This window comes from Falco naumanni, chromosome Z (genome assembly GCF_017639655.2).
Source record: "Falco naumanni isolate bFalNau1 chromosome Z, bFalNau1.pat, whole genome shotgun sequence".
NCBI lineage: Eukaryota > Metazoa > Chordata > Aves > Falconiformes > Falconidae > Falco > Falco naumanni.
This window is the reverse complement of record NC_054080.1, coordinates 52,272,260-52,288,129: the sequence shown is the minus strand read 5'-3', so window position 1 is coordinate 52,288,129 and position 15,870 is coordinate 52,272,260. Positions and strand designations below refer to the sequence as shown.

General features: G+C 37.7%; 1 protein-coding gene across 17 annotated transcripts in view; it reads right to left on the bottom strand.

Moving 5' to 3' along the window:
* Positions 1-240: 240 nt before the first annotated feature.
* Positions 241-15,870, bottom strand: part of MPDZ (multiple PDZ domain crumbs cell polarity complex component) — a 98,266-nt gene continuing 82,636 nt past the window's right edge. For 15 of the 17 annotated variants that reach the window (XM_040579469.1, XM_040579470.1, XM_040579473.1 and 12 more), the window contains 12 exons: positions 14,556-14,701; positions 14,136-14,219; positions 13,833-14,026; positions 13,435-13,582; positions 10,209-10,295; positions 9,376-9,472; positions 8,693-8,736; positions 7,459-7,581; positions 6,485-6,589; positions 6,255-6,367; positions 5,076-5,199; positions 241-4,219 (listed from right to left, as the gene is read on the bottom strand). In XM_040579469.1, coding sequence (XP_040435403.1) covers positions 4,073-4,219; positions 5,076-5,199; positions 6,255-6,367; positions 6,485-6,589; positions 7,459-7,581; positions 8,693-8,736; positions 9,376-9,472; positions 10,209-10,295; positions 13,435-13,582; positions 13,833-14,026; positions 14,136-14,219; positions 14,556-14,701 — 1,412 coding nt within the window. In that variant the 3' untranslated portion in view covers positions 241-4,072. The remainder of the gene's footprint in view (positions 4,220-5,075; positions 5,200-6,254; positions 6,368-6,484; positions 6,590-7,458; positions 7,582-8,692; positions 8,737-9,375; positions 9,473-10,208; positions 10,296-13,434; positions 13,583-13,832; positions 14,027-14,135; positions 14,220-14,555; positions 14,702-15,870) is intronic. The other 2 variants (XM_040579471.1, XM_040579474.1) reach the window with 2 other exon arrangements.

The following is a 15,870-nucleotide window of genomic DNA, read 5'->3' as shown; positions in this document are numbered from 1 at the left end:
AGCTGGTATTATCCAGCATTTAAGATCACCATGAAACACCAAAAAAATCACTACATTAAATGTGTCACTTGTCCCATTTAAATCCAACTACCAACATAAAGTCTCTGGCCCAGATACTAGGTTTGGAGTTGCTTGGATTTCCCAAGAGAATTCTAATGTTAAGAGTGACATTTTCCTTTGCTACTTGTATTTGTATGTATTCAGCAAAACCAAGAAAAATGACATAGTTGAAACAATAACTGAGCAATTTTTTTTTTTATTCCAAGAGTATCAGAAGAGTAACAACTTATTAGCTCTTTGCAGACACTTTACACTTGGGAGAAAACATAAAATCTGGGAAAAAGAGTTGGTGTGGACTTACTAAGAAAGCAAGACAAAAACATGAACACTATCACTTGTAACCTTTTTCTGGTCTCAGTGACAGTAACAAAGGTTAATGCTTTCCCCATATGACAATCTTTATTATCACCTGAGCTCGGTGGTTCCTGTCACAAACAGGAATTTCAGTGAACATTTGCTGCTTTAACCATTAGGAGTATATTCAAGCAACTCATCTGCAACACTGACCTTTCTACTCCCAACAGACATATTCACATTTAGCACTGAGTAATGAAAATTTTTTTTCAAGCCAAAACAAAGTATGTATGTCTTTGACAGTTTTAGACAAAAAATCTCCCAAACCAGAGAATAACTAATTTCCTTCACTCCCAAGGTGCTGCTCCCATTGTTTTTTGTAAAATCCCCAATAATGTGAAAGTCTGAAGTGCTGGATGCCGTGGCTATGGCACTCCTATTATGAGAAGGTACTTGAAAGTACTTCCTGAAAGCCTGCAAAGACCTTTAATATGCCTCAGCCTAAGCATTCATGTGAGATGCCCAACAAGAAACTCAGGCTCTCTTATCCCCATCTGGTACAGTAGTAGAAACCTGATAAAGCCTCCCGAGAATGCACCCTGCGGTCTCAGTCTTCCTAGTCCTGGTATCGTGCACTCTTCTGTGGCTATGAACAGTGAGCAGCATAAAAAAATGTAATGAAAACACACCAAACTGTGACACTGTTGCTGACCAGTGCTGAGAGTCTCAAAAGGGTACCCCACACCCCACAGAAACACTCACTAAGAACATTCACTCCCTTTTAGCTATAATGCCTACCTTGCTCAGTCAAAAGTGTGCTCCTTAACTAAACTGAACTACACTTAACAACGTATAAACTAAACTAATAAACTGCCAAAGGATGAAATACCAGAAAACATTAACAAGTGCTGACAAATTCAAAGCGTCCCATCTAAGACAAACACCTCTCACTTTTGTCTGTCTATAGGTAAACTGGACATCTAACTGCAAGCACTTAAAAAATCCAATATAGCACTCTCAGCAAAGAACACAGCTAAAATTTATGGTACGTAAGTCAAATACTCCTTTTATGTAATAATAATAGTAAAAAAATTTTACTACCTACCTATCTGAAAATCAAAAAAATTGACTGACCAGAAAGCAGTATTAAGCAGGTGCTTTAAGGTTCACATAATGAGTAATGCCTTTTTTTATATCAAATTGTTTTGAATTAATCTTTCACAACAGAATGAACAATGCATGCATGCCATTGTAAAGCAACCAGAAACACACCTGTGACTTTATTTCTTCATCATGACAGTTTGCAATTTATTCCAAATCCTCCATTTAGACACAACAGCAGCAACAAAATATCTCTATGCTACTTCTGTTACAAATATAGGTACTATTTAAGGTGACTTCACAAACTATAATGTAGGCATTTCTCACTCTAACCAAGGAATAAGTATAGAAGAGCAATTCAGTAATAACAGCATCTAGTAATGACCATCTGCTTTTCTTTTGTCTTAGCCTGCCACATTGTTATCTTCTAGAATAGTTAAAAAGACAAACACAGTGTGTTTTTTTAGTAAATTCAGTTAGATGAAACTATGAATTTGTTAATAATATTTCATAGACATTCCTAATACTGTTCTGGTGTCCCACTAAAAAAAATGTTATTCTTCTGTACCTTCTCCTAATAACAGCCTGACCATTGCCTGCATTTTCAGTTCAAATTTCTCTTAAATGACAACTGACATGGTGACCTTCTTGCTACAATTGTTTTTCCTAACTAACACAAGGGGTCTTGCTGCTAATTAGCATGCTAATTAGCTAGGTATCTTTCGCCCTCAAAAGACTTGGTAAAGTTTTCCTGCAGGAATGTGAATCACGGGCAAGGTGTGTTTTATCTGCCAGATTCCTAAGAGCCACTTTGAAGAAACAGAGGCAAAGGCAGGCTACAATCAGCTGAGGGTTTCAGTGGGTGCATTTTTTGGATAAAGTTTTAGTGAGGATCCCAACTTATAAAACTGAGGTTGTTGATAAATTTACAAACCACACTGCTGCCCAAAGAATAGCTCCATGGTTGCATTGTACTTACTAGTCACTGTATTTTATTTGTGCCTCTAAAATTAAAACCTTCAAAACAATACTTGCAGCCCTCAAATCTCTTCTGCTTAATCACAGAATCACAGAATGTTCAGGGTTGGAAGTCTTAGTCCAACCCCCTTCTAAAGCAGGTTCACCTACAGCAGGTTGCACAGTCACATCCAGGTGGGTTTTGAATGTCTCCAAAGAAGGAGACCCCACAGCCTCTCTGGGCAGCCTGTTCCAGTGCTGTTACTCTCAAAGTAAAAAGGTTTTTCATTCAGGTGGAACTTCCTGTGTTACAGTTTGTGCTTGTTGCTTCACACTACTGCAAAGAGCTTGGTTGCATCCTCTTGCCACGTCATCTAGCCCTTAAGATATCTGCATACCTTAATGCTGATGCAGAAAGACCTTAACTGCTGTCTTCCTATGCAACTCCACTGGGACATTTTTTCATCCTTTCACCCACCTCAGCTCCCAGTTTCAGTCCTCAGTCCAACAAGGACTCTGCCTTTGCGGCTACTGGTAATGGCAGCAACACTGTAACATCACCTTCCACCTTGGCTCAACCAGTATCCACAAGTGTCTGTCTGCAGCTAAGTAAACCTGCCCTGAGCAGTTTGTAGCTCTGATTCAAGCAGTTCACAGAAACATCTGCACTGAGCCTGTAGTTAATCTTGCACATGGGAGGAGGACAGCCTTCGCTTACACACATCATGTCAGGAAGGTTGCTTTCACACCCATACAGGCTACAAAACAGTAGTACTACGTAAGTCTAGTTCTTCTAATACTGCAGTTGCTGGGCTCTCTCATTCACCAGGAGTAGTTTGCACTAGCAAACGGATTTTGTCCTAAGCCCTGAGCACAAGTACTCTCCTTTCAAAACAAACACACACACACACACATTCACACACACCCACTCACCCACCCACACCCACACCCCTTGCTGCAAAAAAACCACCCCCAACCAAACCCTCAAACCTAAGCCAAACTAAACCACAGTTTTCTCTTTTTGGATATACCATGACTTAGGAAATATAACCACACAAACAGACAAGCAAAAAATGCTACCCAAGTTGCCCACCTAGCTCCTTCTACTTGGCCATTGTGAAATAATACAAATAACCATCTAAGTTCATTAATCATCTGCCTCCAAATTACACACTTTACCTTCTTTTCCCAAAATTCCTTATTTTGTTAATACTTCATTATTTCTTCAATAACCTTTTTTCTGTTTTCTGACTACTGCTGCCCATGGCAGCCCCTTGTTGACTTGGTGACTTTACCATTTTTCCAACATACTTCAAATATCCAAAGTCTCTTAGCAAAACATTCCAGTTTTGTGGCATGGTTATGAATTCAAACATTCCTTTTTTGTTTTGGTGGCTTACAAGCATTCATTATAATACTAATAGGAAAAATATCCATGTCTTTCCATAGCTGACATAACTCCATCCCAGTGGTTTGACAGTAAAAGAAATACTTCTATTGTTTATAAAAATATGGTCAAACATTATTTTTCTTCAGTGTTGTATAACGCAATCCTGTGAAGCTGGAAGCGCAAGAAGGCTATACAAACACTTCCGTTCTCTTTGCTATGCGGAATGTAAATAACATAGTCTTACTGACCCTACTCCTTTGGGCACCCAGTTCACGACAAAACAGTCAAAGTGACTGTTCCTTTTGTCCTTTTCAGAATAGCCACCGCTTCCTCATGGGTCACCCCTTCTAAACTCTGCCCATTCACAGCAATGATTTGATCCCCCCTCTTCAGGCGTCCATCTTCTGCTGCTGCACCCTGAAATGATACAACATGTAACTGCAGACTCACGCATTTCTTCTCCCTGCCCCACTGTTCTTATGGTCTGAATAAGATTGGTTCAGTGCACAAAACCCCTTATATTTTTTTAATTTTCAATGATTCAAATACAGTCAATTTTAGTAGTCTGCTAGTGTCGCAGTATGCCCTGCTCTGTCTACATTTCACAACATGTAGAAATCAGATCTACAGGACTTTTATGTTCTCTTAACCCTGTTCGTCCAGCTAGTGTAATATTTTAACTCTGCTATCACAGAAGTCAGATTTTCAAGATCTGAAGAAGTTTTCAGCAACTGGTATAAGAAATTCAGCAATCAAAACCCAGGTTTGTACTTGGATTTACCATAAAACTTTATGATTCTTGATTCCACTTTTCTCTGACTCTGGGCTGTTTCCTAGGACAGCCCAAACTATCAAATCCAGGTCAGTACCTGAACTTCTCCAAACATCCAGACTGAGTTCAATTATTTTATCTTGGTCTACCTTTCAAGCCCTCAGTCACAGTAAGTAAAACAGTCCCTTCTACTACCTGAGGAAAATACACTCTGAATGTAAGGCAAGGGGACTGTTTTTCTATGTATGTGCACAATTCCCATTTCGACAGTTTAAGAAGAATGTGCCATAGGCAGGGTCATACAGGTTTGGAAATTCTGAATCTTCCTAACACCTAAAACCTTCAAATGCTGCAAGCACGTTTTGACCAGCACTTGCACTAAGGAAGAAAAGCTGTGAGAAACTGTAACAAACCTTCAGTTTCAAACTCAGGCCATGATTTGAGATAGTGGCTGCTGTGATCTAACTCATTAATGGACTGACTGAACAAATTAACACTTACCTTTGCAAACACCGTCTTCACATAAATGGGTAAGTCTCCATGGGGACTGCCATAACCACCCACAATACTAAAACCTAGGCCATCTGGTCCTCTATCCAGAGTAATGGTCTTGTACTGAGGAGGTCTAAGAAAAAGGAAAAAAGGGTATTGAGATTCTGAACTTACAATTTAACATGTAGAATATTCAACAAAAAACATTCTTCCTTTCAAGCTAAGTAGCACGTTCCCTTTCCACTACAACACCAATGCTTTTATTATAATGAACTTGCTATTTGAGTTTATGTAAAACACTGTAGCAGTTTCATGCCCTCTTTACTACTTAAAGGTAGTTACTTCAAACACCTCTTCCACCCATCTCGGGTCATAGTTACAGCTGCAGTGTCCCACTAACAGTGCTTATGTCCCACTTACAGTGCTTAATATTGCTCTAGCAAAATAGAGATGCAATACCAGTATCAAATCTTCACAACAAACATTTACTGTAAAAATCCTCTAACCCATCACACCTCCTAAAAGAAATCTAAAATTAGCCCCAATAGTTTATGTTGTATGGTTTAATTGCTTCATTTATAGGTATATTTCCCCACATATACTTTGACTGTAAGAAATTTTGAAGCTCTATCTTTCAAAGTAGACCTCTGTGGCTGGAGAACCCCACCCCTTCTTTCCCTGTTCCTAGAAGAATGTCTTGGATTCATGACACAGTTTAAGGCAAAACTTGCTTACACAGTTGTACCTTGCAGTATACTAGCAGCAGTATACTTTGTACACCAGAAAAGTTTGATGCTCCTGATAGCCCAGTGCTAGAAAGGACATTACGGAAACACAGGTACCTCTGTGGAAAGGGCCTTGCTGTTTAATTCTGACAAAAGACATGTTGGGTCTATCAATTAACCCCAGCTACAAAGGCACAGTGAAACAAAGGAGGCTTATACTTACAAAGAAGAAATGAAATGATATTATAATTCTACAGAGGGCCAAAATAAAGCAGCACAGAAAATCACATCATGAAAAATGCAGAAAAGGACCTATGGCCTCCAAGTCTGATGTATACCAAATGTGTAAGTCATGATTAAGTCAAACAATTTGTACATTATTTGCTAGAATTTCTAAGTTTTTTAGGTTGAGTTCCACCTAAAATAACAGGCTACAGAGGTTGTATATTCTGCAGTTACTGACCCTAAATCATCCTGAAAAATGCCAGTTGAAGTTAGTCCCACAAAGGAAAGATTGGACGTAGGTGGATCCTGCTGCTGACCAGTTATGACAGTCACTTCTCCTCCAGCTACAACCTAGGAACAGGGTTTTTAAACAGTATAATGAGAATGCTGACACTAAAATAATTCATTGTAGCAGCTGGCAAAATAGTATTCAGAAAATATTCCCAATGTCACTGAAGATTTTTTTACCTGCAACTCAATAGTGCCTGAAGCATTTTTTAGGAGACTAACAGCTTGGGAGTGAGTCATGCCCTCAGTAGATGTTCCACAGATGCTAACAATCCTGTCTCCAACCTGCGGAAGAAAACATAGAAAACCATACAATCATAGAATGATTCTATGAATGCAAATCATCTTTGAACTACACAACGACCCTATAACAAAGGCAGAAAATTCTACATCACAATTTGCAAATTACACAGCAAATTTAATATACTAAACTGCAAGTTTAGTATATTCAGTGTAAAAAAAGTAATGATGCTTTACAGAATTGATCCTAATATTCTAGAAGACACAGCATGTGAGAAATGCATTTTGCATGTCACCTGAAGATAGGACAGACTGAAGCAGTAAATTATCATCAGAGATTGTATGTTTGAATTAATCCCGAAATAACACTGTTCATTTTTCAAGGCTCACGAGTCAAATTCAACCACCTTCGGTAAAGATACAGTACACATGTAAGTGTAGGTAAGACCTCCCACTGCAACTCAGAACTTAAAAAGTACTATCTCTATCCTAAGACAGGTAAATAAGAAAATGTAAGAGACAGACTGCACAGACACGGTTGCAGGAATAACCACCATGTTCACCAGTGGAGCTCATATTGTGATGGTTAATCATTAAGATTAACCATCTTAATGATGGTTAAGAATCCATCATTCTTAACCACTCTCTCTGCTTTTAACTTTCACAAACTAACTGACTACCTCTGTGATCCAAGACTGCTTTATGACTTCCTTCCCAAAGTTAGTATCTTTGAGTAATTACCTTTTACCATGCTACCAATCTGAGTTAGTTTCATCAATCCAAACAGCAAAAATTCTTGTCACAGCCAGAAGCACTTATGACTGTATCATTAAACTGCTAATTAATTGCCTACCTAGAGTAATTAATGTGCATTAACCATGCAATCTTTACGACCTTCTTATCAATTAACTTACTCTCAGTTTCTGAGTCTGAGCTGCAACTCCATTTGGATGCATCATGGCAATAAATATAGGTACATCTCCAAGAGGACTTCCTACACCTCCAGCAATGCTCACTCCTAGTGAATCTGCAGGGCCCTGTTATTGTCATGAAAAAAGATTAGACTTTTCTGGAAAGAAAACACATACAGAGAACTGTAGACATATCAAAAAACTACTAAAGCCCCTGTCTTAGAAAAATCAGAATCCCTAGGTTTCAAGCCATTTTTTAAGCCAACACACTTTGCATCATTTCAGGAAAGTGAAGAGAGCACAGTATATATGATTCTTCCTATCAGTGGTAAGTGACAGTTCACTGACTTAGTTGTATGCTTTATCTTAAACAATAATTAAACACTTACAGAATTTAGTGTTAGACCCTTAATATCAGCACAGAAAGTCTGGGCAAGGAAAACTGGAGTGAAGCGATTGCCTGTCCTTAATACTGTCTGTATCAATCTCCTATTATGAACCTCCCAGAGAGCAGAATTAATCTTTATGCTCCCCCTAGTGTCCTACTCTCGAAGAAAAACGAGCTGTTCACTACTGCACAACACCCTACTATCTAACTGCAAAAACTGCTATTGTAAACTGGTATTTGCAGGTTCTACTGTAAAAAAATAGTATCTAAACACCATCCATGTAATCAAGTGAACTAGATGCCAGGCAAAGTAAAAAAAAAACAAACAAAAACCCAAGTATTCTGGATAATCAGCAGTCTGTTGACTCACATCTCATGCCCTCCTATAAATACGGAAGTCAAATGAATTTCACAGTTGAAAACCTGTGATTGAAAAACCTGTGATGAAAACATGTACAAGCCTACCCCTTAAAAATATGAAATACCCATCAATGGGCTTGCAACTCTGGTACAGTTCCTCTGAGTTCACCAGAACAGAGTATGGATTTAAGTGAGTCTGACAACAGTAAAAGTAGGACCCATTATCTCTCACTAATCCTGTCTCCTTTTGCTTTCAAAACAGGTCACAAAATGTGATAGCATAAATCACACTGATTTTACATAAAAATACAGTCAGTGATGATCATACCGTCTTGACCTGAAAAGACAGACAAATTAACTGATTATTGCCATATAACTTTCTCTCTCCAAATGATTAACAGGGCCAAACTTATTCCTTTCTGTAAACACACCTATTCACAACACCTACAAAGCCTGTTCCTGACACATACCACTTCATGTGTAACTTACCTTTTTTATTTCAACTGTTCTCAGTCCCTGTATTTCAGAAGCTGCTGTCAAATGAATTAGAAAAAAGAAAGTTAAACTAGCATTTTTAGGAAACTTTTCCATTAAAAGTTATCCAAACCACTATGATAACTCTCTCTGTTGGCTTATTACAGACATACATTTTAAGCAGATTTTGAAAGTGGTTGTCATTAAATTAATAGGATTGAAATACTTCTAGAATGGGTGGAAAAGTCATTCATTCACTCCATGTAAATAACTTTCGGAATAAGACCGCTAAGCATACTCAAATACAATAGAAAAAGTTATTATTTGCTATTAATAACTTGGTCAGAAGTAACTTTGTTCTACATTTGAGCATGACACAGCTTTTTCACATCTATTTTAACTACATAGTACCTGAATGAGACAGCTTGACTGAAGGTGTATTTAGATTAAATAAAAAATTATGGCTCAGCTTAGATTCTCAAAATCTAAACTGCTAGTATAACAAGCTGCTGGTTTCTTTTACAAAAAGCTATTTGAAGATATACGACATACTGTACGATAACCACCCCTGCAGCGTTTTAATGACTAAGGAATCACTTTCACACCTACAGTACATAATGACAACATTTTATAGAAAGTGAAAGATCTCAGCTACCAGTTCACATGTATAAAATACGAAAGCACCAAAGAAATCTTACTGGTATTCTTCTTTAGACCACTTTCAAAGACTTCAGGTGCACTGGACCCAGAAACCGGGAAGCTGAATGATGAGAGACTGCCGCTTCCTTCACTGACCTAAATAGTGTTAGACTGGGTTTAGAGAGCAGCTTCAGGCACCCAATTGATAAGTAAAACTGTAACTCACTGTAATCAGCAAATTCTGACATATTTTACTTTTTCTGTGCCCAGTTAAAACTTAACAGAGTGAACCTCCACGTATTTTTGCTGCATACCACATACCACGTATGAGCTGCTACCACACAAAGGATGCACTGAAATACAGAAACTGATGCAGTTTTGGAACACTCCAACATTAGACCAACAGTAATATAAATAAACTTGAGAGAAGCCTGATGGAAAGGGTGCAGGTTTCCTGCTTCTGATGACCAAGATTATGGTAAGTATGCAAGGAGTGGAGAAATTCACTAAGTTTACTGAAATAATACTCCACTGCCTGCCAAGCACTCCAAAAGTAACAGAGGTTTAAAGTCAACTACAACTTCTTCTGGTATCGATGAAAATCAGAGCTCTACCTGCTTGCCAGGCTGAAGCCATAAAAAACAGACTAGGTAACACAGCAAAGCCGTTTCTGGATTACATTTTTGGCTGGATCATGTCATCAACAGATACAATATGCTAAAGTGAACATATAAAGTGGTTACCAAAAAGCTGCAAAATAGATAAAAACTATTCTCTCATTCTTGGATCAGGTATGTGGAAAATTATTCCCATCACAAAACCAATTCTTTTTATTTGCTTTCATTACTTAACCATTGTATCTTTCAAACTAAACAGTTTTACAGTTACACACCTGGCTGCTCTGGGATGTCCTCCTCTCAGAGTGGAATGGTCCAGCTTTTATTCTTCCGACCTCTAGTCTTACCATACCTAATGAACACTAAAGAACCAGTCACTTATATCTCTTCTGTCCACAACATTAAAGCCTACGACAATATTTAAGTCACTTATTAGATGGTGGAAGAAGAAAAAAAATATGGACAGAAGGGAACAACACCACAATGAGCACTGAGCAGACAGAGCTCATGACAGCATCAAAGCCACACAAACTAAGTACATCATGGTATTAAATACTGAGCAGGGTGCTTCTTGAATTAACCAGTATTACAACACAGGTGTGAAAATTACTCAAGACAACTAATTCTATGAACTTTCACCTCACAGAGTAATTTTGGCTTCTCAGTTGTAATGTCAACATATATTTTCAAGATAGCATTTCTCAAGTAATAGTAAAACTGATTATTTTTACAATAAGCACTAAAAGATAGTGTAACACCTCAAAGTATTAATCATTACTTCTGCTGATATGACTGAGAACATGGTATTTAAACTGTTAATTTTAAGAGATTTAATTTAATTGAGAGGTTAGTCCTCTCTCCCCCTCTTGAAATTGCCCTGTTACTCTGGATCCATACCAACGTAACTACAGAAATTCTGGGTAGTAAGTTTTCCAAACATCTATCTGTATTTTAAGGGACCTTTCGGTATCTGACTCCTAAAAGGAAGCTGGTTGATATAGACTGTTTGCATATTGGAAAATCTTTCCACTACTCTGTAAACTTTTAATTATACTATTAAGTATTTACACATCTGCATAAAATGCATGTCTCAGAAAAAAAAAAAAAACAACACCCTGCAATCAAATATTTAGAAGACCACACACCAGGCTGATTTTGCAAACAGGTACGTTATTATCACAAAAACATGCAGAAAACCAGACTTCCAAAATAATACAAGTTGTGGCAAAAGAAGACCATCTCTCTGCAATGTATTCAAATACAGAAATTTCAAAGTTTTGTTGCTATTTTGCTTTTCCTTCTTTCTTCTGGGAAGTTGTCAGCATGAACTCCTGTATCCAAAGAACTCAGTATTACACAACTTTGCCTTTATTTATCATGCTTCAGCTGTTATTACTCTAAGTGGCATTCACGTACTTGTCAGAAAATCAGAGTAAGAAATAGACCAATACATGAAAACCAACAACAGGACTTATCCATTCAAAAAGGGTTTCCATACGTCACATCCTGTTGCTATTCTCTTAGGGGTGACATTAAAACAGATTTATTAATAAATTGCTTTTTATTTTTTAAATAATATTCACTTATCAATGTTCTGGCAAAGATGTGATCAAAGCTCAGGCAAAACCATTCTCTGCTACTTGTATGAACTGACTCATATTAAACCACACGGACAGCTCTTATCCAAAATGGAAAACTGAGGAAGTAATAGTCCTTACATAAAATGCAGACCCACAAATAAGATTTGAAAGTTTTGTGTGAAAATGGGAGGTCATACTTTCCAACTGAACTTACAAATAAATCAGCTCACACTCAGCTTTATTATAGCTTTCTCTCTCTTCTTGAAATTTCCCACTTGATAAAGCCGTAAGTCAAACTATGGGAAAAAATTATCAGCTTTTCACATTTTAGGGATATTTAAAAAGAAACACTGCAAGAACAGGCAGAATTCTCAACCTGACAACACATTCTAGTGGTCTCATGCTACTTAAAATACAGTGGGATTATCCATAGCTTTTAAATAATTTTCTAGCAAAATACATTTCAGGCAGTTCAACAAAACTCGTTCCTAGATCTTACTCTCATGAATGAAAACAGAACTAATACCTGCACTAAAATAGCTGACTGCCTACATATGACTGATTGTGCTTTATGCCATTTATACTATGTTAACAAAACAGAATTGTTAATATCTCTGAGGTATTTTAAAAGCCTTATTTCTCAGGGCTAGGAAAATTAATTACAAGTACTACTGAAAGAGATTAAGTATTTAAAACATGAATATACAAATGATAAGTGGGAATTAAGAACCATTGATAAGATACTCCAAATGCTTGCCAAAATGAAAGAAACTTTACTAAAATGGCATTTTAATTTAGAGGAGATGTAAAAGTGCTGCATATGAAGAAGAAATGTGCTGTCCTTAGGTAAAATAAAGTATCAGGAAAGAATGGAGAAGTGCTGTTACCCCAGAAGAGTGTATTAACAAGTTTACTGTCAGAGATCCAGTTCTGGCATTCTTCTTGCTTACAGGCCCATTCTGAAAACAGAGAAAGTGCTCCGATCTCAACTTTCTAATTCCTACTTCCTATGCTCCACCCCCAGCAAAAGACACAAAAAAAAAAAAAAAAGCCACACCTCAAGGAACTGTTCAAGAGCTGGAAAATATACCTTTGAACCTGAGTGCAAAGAAGCATGATTATGTATCTATGCATTCAAGAGTCAGCTATGAGTAGTAGCTGTTGAATTTTTTCCAGCGGAATAGTTTTCCATTGGAAAATGCTGACTCGATAGAATCCTTACCAGGCAGCAAGAATGTCTCCAAACCCTGGATGGAAAATAGGCAAGCTGGCTGACCAGCTGGACTTCCTGCCAGACCACAGGAAATGTCATATATCTGACTTCATTCTGATTTGGAAATAAGGGGAGGACATCAGAAGCACAAAATTTATTGAGACCAGAAATTCTGGTTCCAAGAGCTGCAGCTGAGAGTTTACCTCTGTTATCTTTATGATAAAGTAATTTCTTATGCTAGATGCCTTGGTCACAGGAAAATGCATTATAGTATTTAATGGATGTAAAGTGATGCTAGATATACACAGAAAAAAGAACACAACCAAGTACAAAAGTAATCACTTTTCTGGCACAACTACTCTGATGAATTCTCCATCATTTAAAGTCAGTTGCGTGTATCTTTCTAAAAATGTGGGATAGTTAAACAGTTAACAGTTTGTTGGAGAAAATACAGTGTTAAGTTTTAGGTTGTTCTAGGTAATGGTCTTCTACTGCCCTTTAAACATACGCCACACTCTGCACCACCACTACCTCCCATCTTCATCAGGCAAACTATCAAAATCTGAATGCTCCAGACTTCAGGAAGCTTAAATTTGGACACACAGTTCATCCTCACTGACATGTCAATAATAGTCTGAACTCAGTCTGAATAAAATCAAAGGTTTCACCGAATTCTTCACTTTTTTCCACCTTCTCTTTTCCAAATACCTTTAGCAAAGCTGCAACAGCCTCCTGGTTAGCATTTCGAACATCTTCTCCATTCACCGTCAGTATCTGGTCTCCTTGCATCAATCTCCCATCTGTATCTGCTATTCCTCCTTTGACGATGTCTGACACAAACACCCCTGTATCATTTCTGCAGATACAGATATGGATTTTGCATTACAGTATTGTTTGAGGGCCATTTTTATAGCTTGCTATTGGAAACACAATAAACATTATCTCATTTTTCTGCTGAGGTAATGTTGGGCTAGTTTCTCTAGGAATGGACAATTAGCTTAGGCACAAAAGCCTTCAAGCCCACAGGATCTGAGCATCAGGATCCCAACAGAAACATAAGCATTCCCAGCAAGTCCCAGACATTGACTCTGCAGGTACTTTCATACCTTTTCCCAACAATACTCAGCCCAAGCCCCTTGCCAGGCTTTTTTTGGAGCTCTATATTGAGTACATCGTACATGTCTTCCTCTTTGTACTGGGCTTCATCTCTGTACACAGTCAGACGAACTTTCTGTGGAGTCTGTCGGAGGACATTTATCGCTTCATCATGTGTGGCATTCCTGAGGTCAATCCCATTCACCTGCAATGAAAGCATACAAAATGATGAAGTATGCAGGACTTTCCACCAGACAAACAGAAGATGCCTAGCTAGCAAATGACAATAAAAGTGACCAAAGAAACCACCACACCTCTAATATCTGATCCCCAGCCCACAGTCTCCCATCTTTTGATGCTGCTCCTTCTTCATAGACTTCATGGATAATGATTGCTCCCTGTGGACAAATAAAACAAAAATAAACTGCATGCTGAAAGAACATCCCCTCACTTTAACCAAGAAGAACTGAAAATTGCTACTATAATTCACCAGTGATAAACAAAACAGTCAGATGTATGATGAACAAATTACTAAACTGTTTAAGAAGTTCATTTATACTTCCAACCTTAAAAGTGCTTTTTAATTTATTTATTTTTTTCCTGAGCTGGTATCTTTATCTTTGGTATCTTTCTATAAATGCTACAGAAACAAATGAAGAAAAAAAAATCTCTTCTATTACACATTTTAATTTCATTATTATTTCACTTGAGTGATATGCATTTTTCCAACCAACCAGCAAAGTGTCTGCTCCTCCAACAATGCTCAGACCAAGACCCGTCCGCCCTTTGGAGATATCAATGGTTGTTTCACATCCAGGAATGATGGGACAAGTAGCTGGGTCAGAGGCTAACGTGGCTGGAGTTGAAGATCTACTTGTGTCTAAAACAACAATTAAACATGCTGGTTACTGTAAGAGGGGTCAATATTAGATAAGTGACTTTAAAACAGCAATTTGAGGGTCCACTGACAGATCTAGAGCAACAGCTGAACAGCCGACCTGCAGAGAATGATGCTGCCAACTCTCCCTTCCCCTCAGACAAGTACTATTCTGTCATTTCAACTACAGTTGTCCCGTTCTGACACCATCAAGTATCTGGATAACAGTCTGGATAGCCAAAGAAGCTTTTGTACACAACAGATTCTATTTAGGATAGAATTTAATTAAAACATCTATACCAGCAACTATGGAATGCAGAACACGGGTAACTAAAGTGCACAGTATGTATTAAATACATGGATTCAAGATGTCAGCCTTGCATTTTTGCAATGGTTCAGGTCAACATCCATCTAACTAAATATTCTGTCTCAGACTCAGATTTGTACCACAAGAAAGAAGATTAAGTATGAAACAAATATAGTGATATTTCACAAGTCCAGCACCCCATGGTCAAATCAAAGGTTTTCTACAGTTATTTGTATTTAGTGGCCCTCAAGAAAAGCTTCCTTACACCAGTTCAACTTTTAACTGGACACCAAAACAGCTTTTGGAAGCGGTAAGCTTTGTGGTGTAAATCATAGTGCAGATATATATGGCATACCTATGTCGCAATTTATCTGTAAATTTGGCATCTCTGGTATGTCAAAAATGGATCTTCAGTATTTTAGTCAGTTCTGTATCCTTCACAGAAAAAAAAGTTACACATACTAGGAGGGTATATTATGTAGCAACTGAAGGAAAGATTCAGCAATTGAAACATCTGGAATTTTCAGATTATTTCTATTACTGATGTCCTTTGTGCTTTAAAGAAACACCAAAATTAAATTCTTTCCAAAAGGTAAAAATAGGCATATAATTCCTTCTCAGGCACTTTAAAAGGGCACTGATTAAAAGAAGTTCCCCTGAAACTAACAGAAGACTTCACCATTCAGAAATATGGATTTATGTTAGACAAATACTTAGGTATAGTGTGGACAACAAGTCTCAAAACAAGAGTCTTGGTCTCTGAAGGGAACCAGAAAGGCAGTTAAAAGACTTTTTAGGGGTAAAGCTTCCATGTGAGTATAGAACAGGTAACTCTTATTGCTCTGTTATGCAAATTCTTTGTGTG